At 39.4% G+C, this 16,193-nt stretch overlaps 1 protein-coding gene across 1 annotated transcript in view; it reads left to right on the forward strand.

Moving 5' to 3' along the window:
* The window catches only part of LOC128732500 (TWiK family of potassium channels protein 7), a 43,164-nt gene extending 27,959 nt beyond the window's left edge, over positions 1 to 15,205 (forward strand). The window contains exons 2-7 of the mRNA XM_053825764.1: positions 10,290 to 10,451; positions 10,505 to 10,628; positions 11,229 to 11,396; positions 14,497 to 14,694; positions 14,756 to 14,871; positions 14,936 to 15,205. Of these exons, the coding sequence (XP_053681739.1) occupies positions 10,290 to 10,451; positions 10,505 to 10,628; positions 11,229 to 11,396; positions 14,497 to 14,694; positions 14,756 to 14,871; positions 14,936 to 15,205 (1,038 nt within the window). The remainder of the gene's footprint in view (positions 1 to 10,289; positions 10,452 to 10,504; positions 10,629 to 11,228; positions 11,397 to 14,496; positions 14,695 to 14,755; positions 14,872 to 14,935) is intronic.
* Positions 15,206 to 16,193: the final 988 nt, after the last annotated feature.

A 16,193-nucleotide genomic window follows, 5' to 3' on the forward strand; every position in this document is an offset into this window, starting at 1 on the left:
GTTTGGAAAGTTCAATGACCCCCGTGTCCCTATTGTATCTGTATTAGAATGTAACCAACTAAAAGAGCTCCATATCGAAAATGGTGAAAAGGTGTATCGTTCATCACATGCGTACCGAGTTACTTTCGCTGGTACAATATTACCTGATTATTTAGAGATAAACAAAGTACTTATACCAATTCGTCTATATTCCCCGAAACCTATGATTTGTACCAAGTGCTCGCGGACTGGTCACACAGATAAGATGTGTGCTAATAAACCTCGTTGCCCCAAATGTGGTCAGTCACACTCTGAAACAAATTGCACTATCAGTGAAAATAGATGTCTTCTGTGTAACGAGGGTGCCCATGCTAATCAACGAGATTGCTCCATTTATAAACAGCGGGTCAAGTCAGCTAAAGCAAGAATTATGCAGAAGTCGAAAATGAGCTACGCGGAGGTAATTGAATTATCGTCAGGCGGTATGATCGATGATAAAAATCCCTATAGTTCGCTCAGCGAATTATCTGACGATGAAGAGGAGGTTGCTCATTACAGCCGTGCGGAAGCACCCAAGCGAAGAAAGAATCTACCCAACAAAGCTTTCAAGAAAGCTAAAATTGTACCATCTTCTTCTAATGCTACTCAACGATCATCCATTGCTGGAAATCGCAATAAGAGTCAGAAGAACTTTCCATCAGGTTTTTCATACAGAAATTCTGATTTTCCGCCACTCGAAAGTGAAATTTCCGATCAACGAAAAGAGAACCATTCAAATAAGTTAACTGTAACTCAATTGATTCAGACACTTTCTCAGGCCCTGAAACTAGATCCTATCTGGTCTGATTTGCTTTTAAAGTTATGCCCTTTATTGAACAACATTTTTGCAAAACTTTTTGAATCTTGGCCCATTCTCGGAATGTTTTTGTCCATCGATGGCTAATATAATTCAGAAAAGAGACGTGTCCTTCCTTCAATGGAATTGCAGGAGTATTCTACCGAAATATGCGGACTTTAGATCATTGTTAAATAAATTAGATGTAGATATCTTTGCTTTATCAGAAACGTTTCTAACGCAAGATATTTCTTTCACCGTTCCTCAATATAATGTAGTTCGTTTGGACAGACCTACTAGAGCGGGGGGAGTGTTGTTGGGAATAAAAAATTGCTTATCGTTTCGTCAAATCGATCTTCCGAATCTTTCCCCTATTGAAGCTGTCGCCTGTTCAATCACACGTTCAGATGTATCTTTCTCGGTGGCATCAGTCTACATTCCCCCGTCTATCAAATGGGATACAAATAAATTGAGGACTCTGATGACCAATTTACATTATCCGATGTTTATTGTTGGTGATTTTAATTCACATGGCTGCGCGTGGGGAGAATTGACAGATGATTCCAGGGCAAGCGTTGTCTATGATCTCATGGATGAATTCAGACTTTCTTTGCTAAATACCGGAGCTGTAACCCGCATAGCTTGTCCTCCAATTAGGAGTTCAAGAGTTGATTTGTCCTTTTGTTCGTCAACAATTGCTTTAAAGTGTTCTTGGTCTGTGTTAAACGATCCAGCAGGAAGTGATCATTTGCCAATACATATTCAGTATTCCACCGGACAAATTCAGGAAATTGAAATACCATTCGATTTGTGCAAGAATATCGATTGGAAGAAATATTCTTCAATAGTGTTTGAAGAGATTGATGATATAAGTAACATGCATCCTTCAGAAATCTATCAATCCTTAGCTAACAAAATCACCAATGCAGCAATTCGTTCTCAAACTAAACCTCTCCCAAAAGGAATTGCTGTTCGTAAACCACCAACTCTATGGTGGGATCAGCAATGCTCGGAAATAGTCAAATCGCGGTCTAAGGCATTTATCGAATATCGAAAAAATGGTTCTTTTCAATTATATATTAAATATAGAGAAATCGATGCGAAGAGCAAAAGAGTGTTCAAAGCGAAAAAGAGAAATTACTGGAAGTCTTACGTGGAATCATTAAGTCCTGACACTGCAATGTCTTCTCTATGGTCAACAGCTAGAAGAATGAGAAATTTCGAGCCACCGCCTTCAAATGTAATTCAACATGATGCGAGATGGATGCAGCTATTTTCTGAAAAGGTTTGTCCATTATTCGTTCCTGTTCAAAAACCAAGTTTCGTTAGTACTGGTACAACATGCAATTCTTTATCAGACAAGTTTTCTTTAGTTGAGTTGGAAAGTGCGCTATCAGTTTGCCATAATACGGCGGCTGGTACAGACGGTATAAAATTTTGTTTGATTAAAAATTTACCAGCAAACGCTAAACAACTATTACTAAATTCTTTCAATTGGATATTTTTACAAAATGATGTTCCTCTATCTTGGCGAGATGTTAAAATAGTAGCAATCAAAAAACCTGGTCATGATCCAGGACAAGCTACATCCTACAGACCTATAGGTTTATTATCATGCCTACGAAAAACTTTAGAGAAGATGCTTCATTTTCGACTTGAAGTTTGGGCGGAGAAAAATAATGTCTTGTCATCATCTCAATTTGGTTTTAGACAAAACCGAAGCACTAGGGATTGTCTATCAATTTTAGCCACAGATATTCAAATTGCATTAAATTCTAAAGAAGAGCTGATTGCTATATTTTTAGATATAAAAGGAGCCTACGATTGGGTTCTAATAGATATATTATGCAAAAAACTGAATAATCTGGGCATTCCAACTCAAGTTACATCATTCTTATTTTCTCTTTTATCAACGAAAGTCTTACATTTTACGTGTGACGATGGTAAAAAGATAAGTCGGAGTAATCAGGTTGGCCTAACTCAGGGATCCGTTCTCAGCCCACTTCTTTTTAATATTTACATAAACGAGATTGACCGCTGCATCGAAAAGGATTGCTCTATGATTCAGTTTGCTGATGATTCCGTCCTTTATACTGCTTGCAAAGACAGCAAAATTAGTACTAAAAGTTTGCAAATTTCAATCAATAACCTTTCAGAATGGGCTAGCAACCTTGGTCTGGAGTTTTCCGTATCTAAAACAGAGCTAGTTGTATTTTCTAACAAACGACCACCGTCTCAACCAAAGATTACCCTCTATGATCAACCTATTCAACAGTCTTTGGCGGTTAAATACCTTGGTGTTTGGTACGATCATAGATCTACTTGGAAAAGCGAATAAACTTCTTAAGAACTATTTCTGGTAACTGGTGGGGTGCACATCCATCAAATATGTTAAAATTGTATAAAACTACAATTTTGTCAGTGATAGAATACGGTTGCTTCGTCTTCCAGTCGGCAGCAAAGTCTTATTTGATCAAATTGGAGCGGATTCAATTTCGCTGTCTCAGAATTAGCCTGGGACTAATGACTTCTACACATACTATGGCTGTTGAGGTGATAGCTGGAATAATTCCATTACAGCAGCGGTTTTATTTGTTAAGTTGTCGATTTTTAGTCAATAGTCATATCTCATCTTCCATGGTAAATGAGAAACTTGATAAATTGTTTAGCATTAAACCAGATTGCAAGTTTTTGGGCACCTACCGGCAGTGTTTGACAATACCTTCATCTCATGCTTTGAAGCAGAATTATTTTGATCTAGAACCTGCCATCAACAATTTAGAACTAATTGTTGACACCTCTCTAGTTGAACATCTGTTAGATGTTCCCGACAATGTACGCCAACGTAGTGCCAATGCTATCAGCTCTGTAAAACTTAAACCGTTTAGGGAAGAAAATATATTCTACAGTGATGGTTCACTGATTAGAAATTTGACAGGTTTTGGAATATACAGTAAAAACCATCAGTTTTCATTCCGTCTGCAATCACCCTGTACAGTCTATGCAGCTGAAATCACTGCTATTCAATATACAGTAGACTCTCGGAAAAGTTAATCGATTGGGGAATGGGTCGATTAACTTTTCCGAAAGATTAACTTTTCCGAGTAGTCCTAAAAATCAGTGAAAATGATAAATACCAAAACGAAAAATGCATTTCGGGCCATAAGGTACACATTTTTATTGTAATGGAAAGAAAAATGTAGCAAGATCTTTATGAAATAATACTTAGTTCCTTTAAGTAAGTTTAAAATAGTCGGTTACACTAGCTTACTTTTGTTTTTTCGTAGTCTGCGACTACGTTTTGATAATGTTCGCGCTTATTTTTAGTTCCTTGCTATTCCTTCTTTTGCATTTAAAATTCAATCTGAGTTGGCGCTTTTCCAGTATGTTATCAATAATCCTATGTGCCCGTATTGAGCTATTGTTGCAACTGTCCGGTACAAGAATTTAATTTCGCATTTTAATAATCGCAGTTATGATGCGACTCTGTATCAAACTGTGAAAAGGCGACAATAAACCGAAAAATGAGAAATAAAGATAGGATGAAAACACACGTGTGTGGACGAACGTTTGGACAACCAATAAATTCGAACTCTCAGAAAAGTTAAGGCAAAAATTAACTTTTTAGAGCGTTGCATGGGAGCTGATATTCGCTTAACTTTTCTGAACAATTAACTTTTCAGAGAGTTAACTTTTCCGAGAGTCTACTGTACCTGTAAATTTATTGAATCTCTACAACCGGGCAATTATTTAATTTGTTCCGATAGCTTCAGCTCTCTTGAAGCCTTGAGAACAAAGAGATTATCCAGCAAATCTTCTGACTCAGTAATAAAGATAAGAGAAACAGTTTATGCACTAAAGTTGCGAAACTATAATATTTCGTTTTTATGGATCCCAGCTCATTCTGGCATTCTTGGGAATGAGTTAGCGGATGGTCTAGCGAAACGTGGAGCATTAGAGGGTCAAATATTTGATAGAAACAATGAATTACAGGATTTTTCATCTTTGATAAGTGATACTGCTATTCAGTCGTGGCAGCAAAAATGGGATTCAAGTGACATGGGTAGACTTTGCTACAGCATCATTTCTCGAGTGAAGCTTAAGCCATGGTTTGAGGGTATTCAGGCAAACAGAATGTTTATCAAAAACTTATCAAGACTAATTTCCAACCATTATACTCAACCGGCTCATCTTTTCAGAATCAACTTGACTGAATCTAATCTATGTGAATGCTTGTCGGATTACGGGCATATCGATCACCTGGTGTGGAATTGTGAAAAATACTCGGAGTCACGCAACATTATGTTCCAGGAACTCGTAAAAATCAATCGAAAGGCATACACTCCAATCAGAGACATTCTTGGCAACATGGATATTCCTTATTTAAAACTCGTTAACAACTTTATTATGGACTCGAAGATTCAGTTATAGATGTACATTTTTTCTCCTTACTCTTCTTTTAAGCAGTACTTATAATAACCCCGAGTAGATCGCGGGTAATCGATCTCCTTTAACATTAGCATTAAGTTAGGTTAAGGTAGTTTAAGTTCCCGTTCATATATGTTCGAGTGATAGTATGAATGATGTATGTACGTGTATATGAGTGGAAGTATGAACGGGATTGAGTTTGGTATTAACCCCGATCAAACCGCGGGTAAACGGTCCCTAAAGCTAACAGTAGTATTAAGTTAATTGTTTGCCATTATTTGTAAAACAGAATATCCGGCCGAATATTGCCCGATGGGATAAACATAGGCCTTTCTTTTATAGTCAATAAAAAAAAAAAAAAAAAAAAGTGGAACCAAATTTGGCATGTGGGAGATTTTGGAGTCTTGAATTTATTTTACGATAGTTAGAGACCTCTCACCCCTGTGGTAAGGGGATATGGACTCTCATACAAATAAAACAGAAATTTTTGCGAAACTCAAAAACTAATCGAACTCGAGAAATTCGAGACTCTTCCATAAAACATTAGTCAATAACAACACCACAAAAACTATCCATAGTAACACTAGATCATTCAGGACCAGACGGTCGCGAGTGTTGCCGGTGACCCGCCGTCGGAAGCGCTGCCCACTGGGGGGCTTGCAAAACTCGAGATTGTGACAAAGATCATCCGAGATTCATGATTTATGTACAACACAGGTTAATTTGTGGCAATACGAAGTTTGTCGGGTCAGCTAGTACATAATAAACAAACAGTAGCGTATCTGTGAACAATACACACACAGAATAATATGAACTAATTCGTATCGGGCTGACCATGAACCACGGGGGCTATTAGAAGTCGGGGGACGACCAGAAACAACGCACCTAACGAATTATAATAAAATGTATGGACGAAAACAACTCAGGGGCCTACAGCAACCAATTATGAGTGAGTGGTTTATAGATAACTACTGAACATGTAGTAGCGTTTCCAGGCTTTAGAAAGGGGAAGAAAACTTATCTATTTGATCATTCAACAAAGTTAATTTTTTACTTCGTTCGAGATCCTACAGCTAGAGGACCCACAATCAGCCTCACCTTTAACCTTTTTGGGGACAAATTGATCAATAGCGTACAGAACAATATGCACAAAACTCTAAGCGACTTTGTCGATATCTTTCTCGTGAAAAATTTCGTTCCAATCTCTCTGTGACATAAATTGGCTGAGTGCATGAAAATCTGCTTTTGAATAATTTTAGATCAGTGACTCGGAGGTATTCTGATACACATGTTGTGTGCATTTCGCAATAGTTATTTGCAAAGGAGGATGATTGTTGCAAACCTTAACAAGCGGAGCTGGTACTGTTATAGACGAGCAGAAATTCGTGAGATCCGAGCTAAGCACGAATCAAGGATGCAGCAAAATCAAATAGGCAAAACATCTCGTTCGAAAAAAGTCGAACGAAATAAAGATTCGTTCGAAATACAGAATAGGGGTGTGTATCTCGAAAACTATGGTTTGCTTCAAAATGATATTTTCTTTTCAATTATTCTAAAAAAACCTTTGTTTCATAAAACTAAAATGTGCGACCCTTAAATCGCGTCAATCAATGTTGACGCCATATAAAAGTTTTGTTGTGACACCATAAGCCCATCGTTTGAGGGGTAAGCCCCCGGATTTTATGACATAGTGCTATTTTGGGGCACTCTACTCTACATGCAATCCTTACCCTATCACGTCCAAGGTATAAGAATTTTATATAACCTATTAAACTAACACTAACGATTTAGATAACAAAGTCAAGTGTCTTCCGATAAAACTTCGATTTTACGATCAAGTTGCAAGCAGTAGTAGGTTATGCATGTCATGCATGCATGAGCTGTGCGCAGTCAGCCAAACATGTAAATAAAAGAGAGGTAAAACTTCTTATCAATCAAGCGTTGTAGAGTTGACATGAGCATTTAACATTTTCTGGGACTAATCGAATATTGCACTGTCTAAAGGTCAAATTCGCAATTTTCTTACCGAGGCTCCAAAATTACATGTTAACAGGTAAGGCATATTCACTCTTTCTTTTCTTTACTTTTCATTTCCGCAAATAAAATGACAAACATTTTTCCAGCTAAGTTGTTAGTGATCATTTGAATCAATTTGCATTTTGCTTGGAGCAGCACAAATTGACCGATTGACTTGCCGATAACTTTTGAATATGCATAACACGTGCATTGTATTCAGGGGCAACAGTAGCGGGCTCCTTTTGTGAGTACATCAATATTTCGGCCCTGAGACTATCAGTACCGGTAGTAACAGTAAATTTTCGGTATTTGAATGAAATCAAAAAATGGCAATTTTCCTCAAGAAAATTAAAAAAATTATTTGCAGTTGAAACATATAAAGAGAAGTATCAGTTTTCAGCATTAAGCAACGGGAAAAAATCATCGACTTATTAATTTGTTGAAATTTAGTATTAATATTTTTTGAAACGATGGTTCTACAATTGATGGAGGGACGGTAGCGGATGAAATTTTTTTGGAAACGGACGGGAAAGAGTGGAAGGAAGGGGGGGGGGTAATAGGTAGCTACGCTTAACAAGTTGTCGTTGTGACTCCTACCTTTTGTCCAATGCTGGAAGGTGCATGGGTCCAACCAATCAAAGATTATAACCGGATTTGAACCCACGACACCCGCCAGAGCGTGTGGCTCGCTGGTACCTCTTCCAAGGCACAATTTGTGTCTAAAAATAACCCTAATCAGATACGTCGCCATTAATAAGTGGGATTGCGCAGTCTCCTTCTGTCCAGCGCATCTATGGTTCAAAGGTACACGGGCGGGTGTCATGGGTTCAAATCCGGTTATAAACTCTGATTATAGCTTGGTTCGACCCGTGCACCTTCCAGCATTGGACAAAAGGTAGGAGTCACAACGACAACTTGTTAAGCGTAGCTACCTATTACCCCCCCCCCCTTCCTTTCCACTCTTTCCCCTCCGTTCTCTAAAAATTTTCATCCCCTACATCGGATTCAGTTTACAGGGTAAAAATATCTTACTCACGTTTAGTTTGCCTTATAGTACTTTATCATTTCTATGTAGGTAGACTACCGGTCCAGTCGGATCGGCTTATTTGTGAATGCTCTAAGCATACAATTTATAGTAAATGTAGGTTGCCAGTTAGTTAGGATTACAAATTAACGTTAGCACTAAAATCCTAGCATAAATCTTCCACATGATTGTGAGGAACATGCTGCTCGAGCCAAAGATGCTGATACATAAAAATCCTAGTATAGGCATAAATATCAGGTTCAATTTCGTTGATAGATACTGTCAACATTTCTGCAGGATCCGCGACCAATGAGTTGTTAAAAGGAGCGGAAAAGCCAATAGATTGATGAAATGTGCGAAAAGGCCAGTGTGGCCAACAACAGCCGTCAAATTGATCTATTGGACTATCCAAGCATAATCGTCAAATTGGTCGTAAAGCATTTTTTACCTATTGGGACGAGAGGACTGCCACATTTTTTCTAAAAGAAAAGTAACTACAGAAACTACAGTGAATAGATGGTGTATTTAACTATCGTCCCTGCCTGTGAAGCAAGGCGAGTACAAAAATGTATGGAGAAATGCAGGGTTCAGATTTTTTTATGTTTTCGTGACGGTAACTAGAATTTAAATTATGGAATGACACCCTACGGTATGATATAGTCCTACGTCTAAATTATTATTTATTGCCGTTATTACATTAAGCGGCCGCTTTTGTCTGTAAATTGCGGAGACGAAAGTTTCTCCGTTATCCTCGCCTCTAACTTGCAGACTTTGATAGTTTCTTAAGCTTTGTTTAAATTTAAGAGTCTGATGATGGCTGAATAAACAGTAAGCCGAAACGTAATTTAAAAATTATAAATTTGGATTTTCACCGAGAAACATCAACACGACAGCCAATATATTTCTTAAGCTTTGCTATGGAAGGTGGTTGATGCTCCCTTACGAGAAACCTTACGATATTGGTTGGTGTTTGATGCAGATCCCTTTTTCGGGGAACAGTGCGAACCTTTGCAACCGCTGCCGACGTGCCTGGAGCAAGTGATAGTCCCTCGGGAGGTTGCCCTATACGTACTTTCCCTGTTCCTGACATAGAATCCCCTAATCGGCAGTTGGCCGCTCTACTGCCAACCTGCCGCATGCGAGCCTTACTGAACATATAGTTCAACATGAAGCTCTGCTTGACAATTAGGTTGGCAGGCAGAGGACCTTTCTCCAACGCCAGCTCGACGGTGTTCCTTGTCATGGTGCGAAAAAGTACTCGCCACACTTGAGTCGAGAAGTTGTCGTTCTGACTTTAAAGCAGACAGAGGATCATCTCGGAGGGACGGAGGTATCCACGCTACGTGAAAAATACCCCATAAACAGCCTTCATGGTGCATGTTCGTAGCAGTGCCTTATTCCACAGCTTGAGGATTGGTATCGTAGTCTCCAGTCATCTTACTGTCTCCTCGTCGGCACAAACAAGGAGCGAGAAATCGTTCATGAACGGGCAGCTTCTGAATTTTGGTCATATGCGGTTCAGAATTTCGTTGCAAATAGCCGTTAGGTGATCCGCGCTAAGTATACTGGGTAAGGAATCACTTGACGTGATGGCGATGCTGGAGACATCCGCCATCTTACTATAAGAAACCCCTGTTTAGGGTTTGGGCACAGACGGCCCTTTGTTTTTGCGCAGTCGAGGTCATGTTGTTCTTGGACTCTTGGTTCTTGGAAGTTATCAAGTTATCAATAGCTTGAAACGAAAAGGTTGGAATGCATATTTAACTAAAGCTAAAGCTAAAATGACCCACAATTGTGTGTGACCCATGAGTGTGGACTGACTACACTTTAAATGGGACATAAAATCAGACTTGAACTTGGACTAAAAATTAATCATTGAAACATTAGCATTGCATTAGTCAAACTTTAGCAGTAAAGTTACTTCTCACATAAGGTTACCTCTATTTAATTATACACAAAAATTATAAAGTGATGAAAATAACAACTATGCGATCTAATGTCTTTCAGGTGTTCAGAGAGTTGGAATTACCAGCTGAGCTTAATAGGACGAAAGGCTTACGAGAATCTGTGATCGAGCAGCGTGAAAAATTTATATACGCTATCGTAAACAACACAGATGTACGAAACTTGGAAACTCTTCTATCAATAGAGCTGGAAAAATATGAAAAGGTAGGTAGTACAATATTGTTCGCCCAGGTAACAATTTATTTTGTTTGGTGCAGACCGTTCAAGATGCAGCCCAAGGAGGAATTTCTATTGACGTGAATAGCAATTTTCCCGTGGAATCTGAGAAGTGGAGCATACTACAAGCAGTCTTTTTTGCATCCACTGTCCTCACCACAATCGGTATGTAAAGCAGCTGTTATTCAGATCATTATCGTATTGTATGCTGACCATCTCATTTCTTACGCACACAAATATACTATTGTTCCGTACGACTACACATATTGTGGCATAACTAAGGAGAAGTGTTCATGCCTTCAATGTTAGAGATACTAGTGTACTATTTCAGTATTATGTTTCAGCTATGGTAAAAAAGTTTGATCATAAAGAACACGGCTCTCGGTTCATGCTAACGGTATGACTCAAACAAGCCAAATGTTTTCCACCAGATTCGGCATGCATAACTAATATACGTTGAATTGGGATAATCGCCGTGACCACAATGCTTGTTCGATTTTATCGATGTTTTTCGCCAAAACATAGCTAATATACGTAAAGCAAAAGCGTTACCATAAATTTAATTCTGCATCACTTACAGTTAATCCATCTCAATTAATTGCTAAATACTCTTGGCATCATCTTTGATATATAAATCATCCGAAGAAAATAAATTCATTTCATTTGGCCATTAAAGTAGGTGTGTGACTTTTAGTTTTCCCAATTAACAACATAACTCAACTGTAGCGTGTGGTCTTACATTAGCACCGTTCGTTTTGCCGGCAGGTTATGGAAACATCGTACCAGTGACACTATGGGGACGAATCTTTTGCATTCTTTACGCTCTAATCGGTATCCCGCTGACACTGACCGTGATTGCTGACTGGGGACGTCTATTCGCGACTACGGTATCCACCGTAGGACAGCACTGGAAGTCTATTCTTCCATTCGCAAGTAACTAAAATATTTTAAAATAATCTACCAATTTTTAAATCCATTGAATGAACAGAGCAGTTCCAGGTGAAATAAGTAAATGATAAAATTTTAATCTTTCCTATTTCGATGAAACCTGCGTGTTTGATAGGACGAATCATGCACTTTACACATATTTTGACACCATTTTGGTTCAAGACTCAGTTTTTAAAAGGGGATATTTATTTCCATGCGGGTTTAAGTTTTAAAAATCGTATCTCGAAAACTATCGGTTGCTCAAAATTATGTCAGAGAAGATTCAAAAACTTAACGTCAAGATATCAAAATGAGACCATCTTTAATTTTTTTTTGGAAAAAATAGAAGTATTCGCAGTTTTTAAAAGTTATTCTGAGTGCTTCAAGTGCTTCATGCACTTTTCACGAACGAACCTCGTAGCACGACTTTCATGAGTTTTTTCAAACTAGAGATTTTTCAAGTAACATACGAATACAAATACGAATACAACATACAAATAAAGGCCCATAGGCAGCCACGTAGCCAGGGGGGGGGGACTAACCCACATTTTTAAAAGAAAAAATCAATGCAGAATAACAATTCAACTAAAACTGCAGCACAAGTATATTTTTGATGAGTGCGCCTTTGAATAACAATATGACCGGCATCGTTTTGTAGCTCTCCGTTACTCGGAACATTCGGCATGGACAAAGGCGACGAAATAAGGACATGGAATGGAGGCTTGGTACTGCAAATCGCTAAATTTCGTTGGTGGCGACAGGATGCTGCCCGATCAATCAGAACGCCGAAAGTTTGGCATCGTGGCACTGCAGGAGATCCGTCGCAAAGGCGAGAAGGTGTGGAGGATCCGTGGCGGCAAACCCCAATTTTTTCAGTGCGGTGGAGCGACCAACGAGCTGGTAATGGGCTTCGTAATGTTGGGCAAAATGCAGGTAATAGACTGGAAAGCGATCAACGAGAGGATGTGCGTGTTGAGGATAAAAGGCCGTTTCTTCAACTACACCATCATAAACGTATATTGTCCACACGAAGGTAGACCCGACGACGAGAAGGAAGCGTCCTATGCGCAGCTGGAGGCAACGTATGACAGCTGTTCACGACAGGACATCAAGATCGTCATCGGGAAAATTAACGTCTTGGTCGGCAGGGAAGCAATGCATAAACCGATGATCGGGCCCCATATGATGCACGGCCAGCGATGCACCAACTTTGCAGCTTCCCGAGACTTGGTGATTAGAAGCATTTTCTTTTCCCACAACTTGGAGATCACCTGACCAATGAACTTCGAACCAAAACGACCATATTCTCATCGAGGGCCGGTTTTCTCGAAAATCACCTTACCGTACGCTCCCTTCGGGATGCAGATATCGACTCGGACCATTACCTAGTAGCAGTCCTCGTGCACCTAAAACTATCGAATGAGAAGAAAGCGCCAGAAGGAGGACAGAGACCGTGAAGAGCTGGAACAACTATTCCGGGCTAATGACACACGCAAGTTTTACGAGAAAGTGAACCAATTTGGGCTACACACCTAAACCTGACATGTGTAGAGGCGAAGGAGGGGATCTAATCACAAAGGAGCTTGAGGTGGTCGACAGGTGGAAGCAGTATTTCGATGAGCACCTCAACGACGATATAGCAATAGTAGACGCAACGGAAGTTAACCTCGGAGTGCCTACAAACGAGAACTGCCTGCTGGCTCCCGATCTCGAAGAGATCCGGGAAAAATAGGACTACCGGTCTGACTAGCGCTTTGTACATCGTCAGCTTTGTGCGGCGTATGCTCCTTAATCGAAGCGTCTTGCGGAGGGAAAAGTAGGCTCGATGCAAGAGTGCCAGAAGCTATGCAGTCTTAAACAATTCTTAAACAAATGATTTTCTGCATAATAACTTGGCCTCCAGAGGCGAGTGAACCTCTTAGTTTTGAAATTTCTCTTAAAAAATAGCTTGACCCCCCTCCTCCCCAAACGAAAATCCTGGCTACGACACTGCCCATTGGGTATTTTTTCTTGAAAATTTAGGTAGAAGTAGTTTAGAGTATATTATTTATACTGTATTTTTATCGCCGTCAGTTTTTCGAAAATTGAAAAAAATGGCGTCACCCGAAAAGCAATGTAGCGAATTGATTTTGTGCACCTGAAAAATCCTCAACTCTCTCATCGGGATATCGGAAAACATGTCGGAGTCGCATGATTAAACGTTACTACGAAACTCTGAGCATCAAACGGAAGGAGAAATGCGGTCAGAACAGATGCTTTATTAGTGATCAGGATCACAAGCGCGTCGTGAAAGCGTTTAAGCGGAATCCCAATGCTTCGATCAGGGATATGGCCAAAAAGTTGAATCTGTCCAAGTCTTTCGTTCATAGAGCTAAGAACTGCATACGTACAAAGTGCAGAAGGCTCCGAATCGTGACTAACAACAAAATACGGTGGAAAAGTCACGGGCCCGGAAACTGTACACCCAGATGCTGACGATGCCTCATTATCTCATCATGGATAATGAGACTTATATCGGACTTCCGGCAGCTTCCGGGGGTACTGTTCTTCACCGCCCAGCACAAGGTTGATGTTCCGGAGGAAGTAAAGAAGCAGATACTTACAAAGTTTGTCAAGAAATACATGACGAGAAATACAGCCAGGAAGCAAGCGATCATATGGCAAACAGAATGTCAGGAAAGCAATTGATGCGAAATACATTAGTTTTCTTCATAATTAGAAATCAATTTTCTACAACTTTTCATAATTCAAGACATAATTTTGGCGCCATCGGTAGTTTTCTATACACGATTTAATATATAATATATTTGAAATATAACTCCTATGAAAATAAATAATTTCTTTTAAAAAAATAAGACTTGAATCCAAGTGGTGCCAAAATCTGTGGAAGGTACATGTTTCCGTGTTGGGTAGGTAAAGCTTCATCGAAATCAGATAGGTTCATTTCAGATTTTAGCTTTTCGAAGACGGTTTCGCATGGAATTGCTTCTTACATATATGCATTTAAAGTTAACCAAGTTTTTCACTTCTTTACATAATTTTTCCTACATTAGAAATCCATCTTTTGTATCGTAAAGTTTAATCTTTTTTGGCCTGCGATTTTCAGGATTTTGCCCAGACGCTGGAATAAAAGTGTCTGATAAAAAGTGGTTGTATGCAGTTGGAGCTGTTGGATTTTTGGGTGTATATCTTGCAGCAGGCACTGGACTCCTTCTCCTATGGGAAGACGACTGGAACTTTTTCGATGGATACTACTTTTGCTTCATCACAATGACTACTATTGGATTTGGAGATTTAGTTCCTAGTAGGCCTATTCAATTTAGAACTGTTCTCTTCAAAACTTTCTATATGATGCATTATTGTAGGCAAACCGAACTATATGCTACTTTGTACCTTATACATCCTAGTGGGGCTTGCATTAACCTCAACGATTATCGAGCTAGTACGACGGCAGTATGCTCAGAGTTGGCAGAAGCTACAGGTAGCTTTGCAAACAAATGCTATTAAGTAATTTAGTCAAGTTGTAAAATTTAATTTCTTTCAAGGCTCTTTCGGGACCTTTGGCGGACACTTTGCGTCGGCTGGGCGAATCAGCTGGCACCGGGATCGATGTAACAGCTTTGCAAAATGATTTAAGACGTGTTCTAACGGTAGTCTCTATGCCGAGACTGCATGGGAGCAAAAAGAACGATCCTAGTCAAATGGCTGCTCTGGAAGCTATTACAAACGCAATTCTTCAAGACATTAAAGAAAAACAGGAAAGTAAGGATCCGCCGAAGGTTGTGCAGATTGTCATTTATGAATCATCGGTTTAGTGAACTAGTTATTCCAGCTGTTATGTTAACTACAATACATATTCGAAAAAAAAAAAATAAAAATAATCTAGACTAAGAACTAGAATAACTATTGTCTAGTGATCCTACCATATAAAGCTTGTTCGCGACGAAATTTGGACACCTCAAAACACACACAGCGTCGGAAATACATTAACAATGAGTGAAATATTTTGCAGAGTGGTAGACGTATGTCTGTTCTTTCTGAAAATATAACACTTGTTTATATTCCAAGCGATCAGCGTAAAATGGCGTCAAAAGAAGCGCAGGTGCGACAAGCAATTGTGTGCGGTCGCAATGAAAATCCGGATTTCTCGTTAAGAAAACTTGCTAAAAAGCTTGGATTTCCTCCAAGCACTGTTCACAGTATTTTAAAATCGTTCAATACTCGCTTGACAACAGCTAGGAAGAAGGGAAGTGGAACAAAAACGGATCTGAGGAACCACCACAAGGATGCGAAGGTAAAACAAATATTACGGAGGAGGCCAGATCTTTCTGTACGTACCATTGCTCGTAAAATAAAAATGTCGCCAACATTCGTGCACACTTCTAAGCAACGACAAGGCATGAAGTCTTTCAAGGTGAGGACTGTGCCAAACCGTAATGATAAGCAAAATACGACGGCCGAAACACACGCTCATAAGCTTTATCGCGAATATTTAACGAAGTTTCCATGCGTTATAATGGACGATGAAACGTATGTCCTACAAGACTTTAAACAGCTTCCGGGTATGTCTTTTTACACTGCCATGAAACGGAATGGCCTTGCAATGATTTTTAGGACAAAGAAGAAAGCCAAGTTCCCCAAAAAATATTTAGTATGGCAGGCCATATGCAGCTATGGTGGAGCCAGCAAAAGTTACTGCAAAAGTATCACTACGGGAACGGTTAACAAGGAAATATACCGTGAAGAATGCCTGTAGAAACGAAACGAAACCCTCGCTGTTTTGGCCTGCTTTGGTATCCTGTC

This window comes from Sabethes cyaneus, chromosome 1 (assembly GCF_943734655.1).
Source record: "Sabethes cyaneus chromosome 1, idSabCyanKW18_F2, whole genome shotgun sequence".
NCBI classification, from domain to species: Eukaryota; Metazoa; Arthropoda; class Insecta; order Diptera; family Culicidae; genus Sabethes; species Sabethes cyaneus.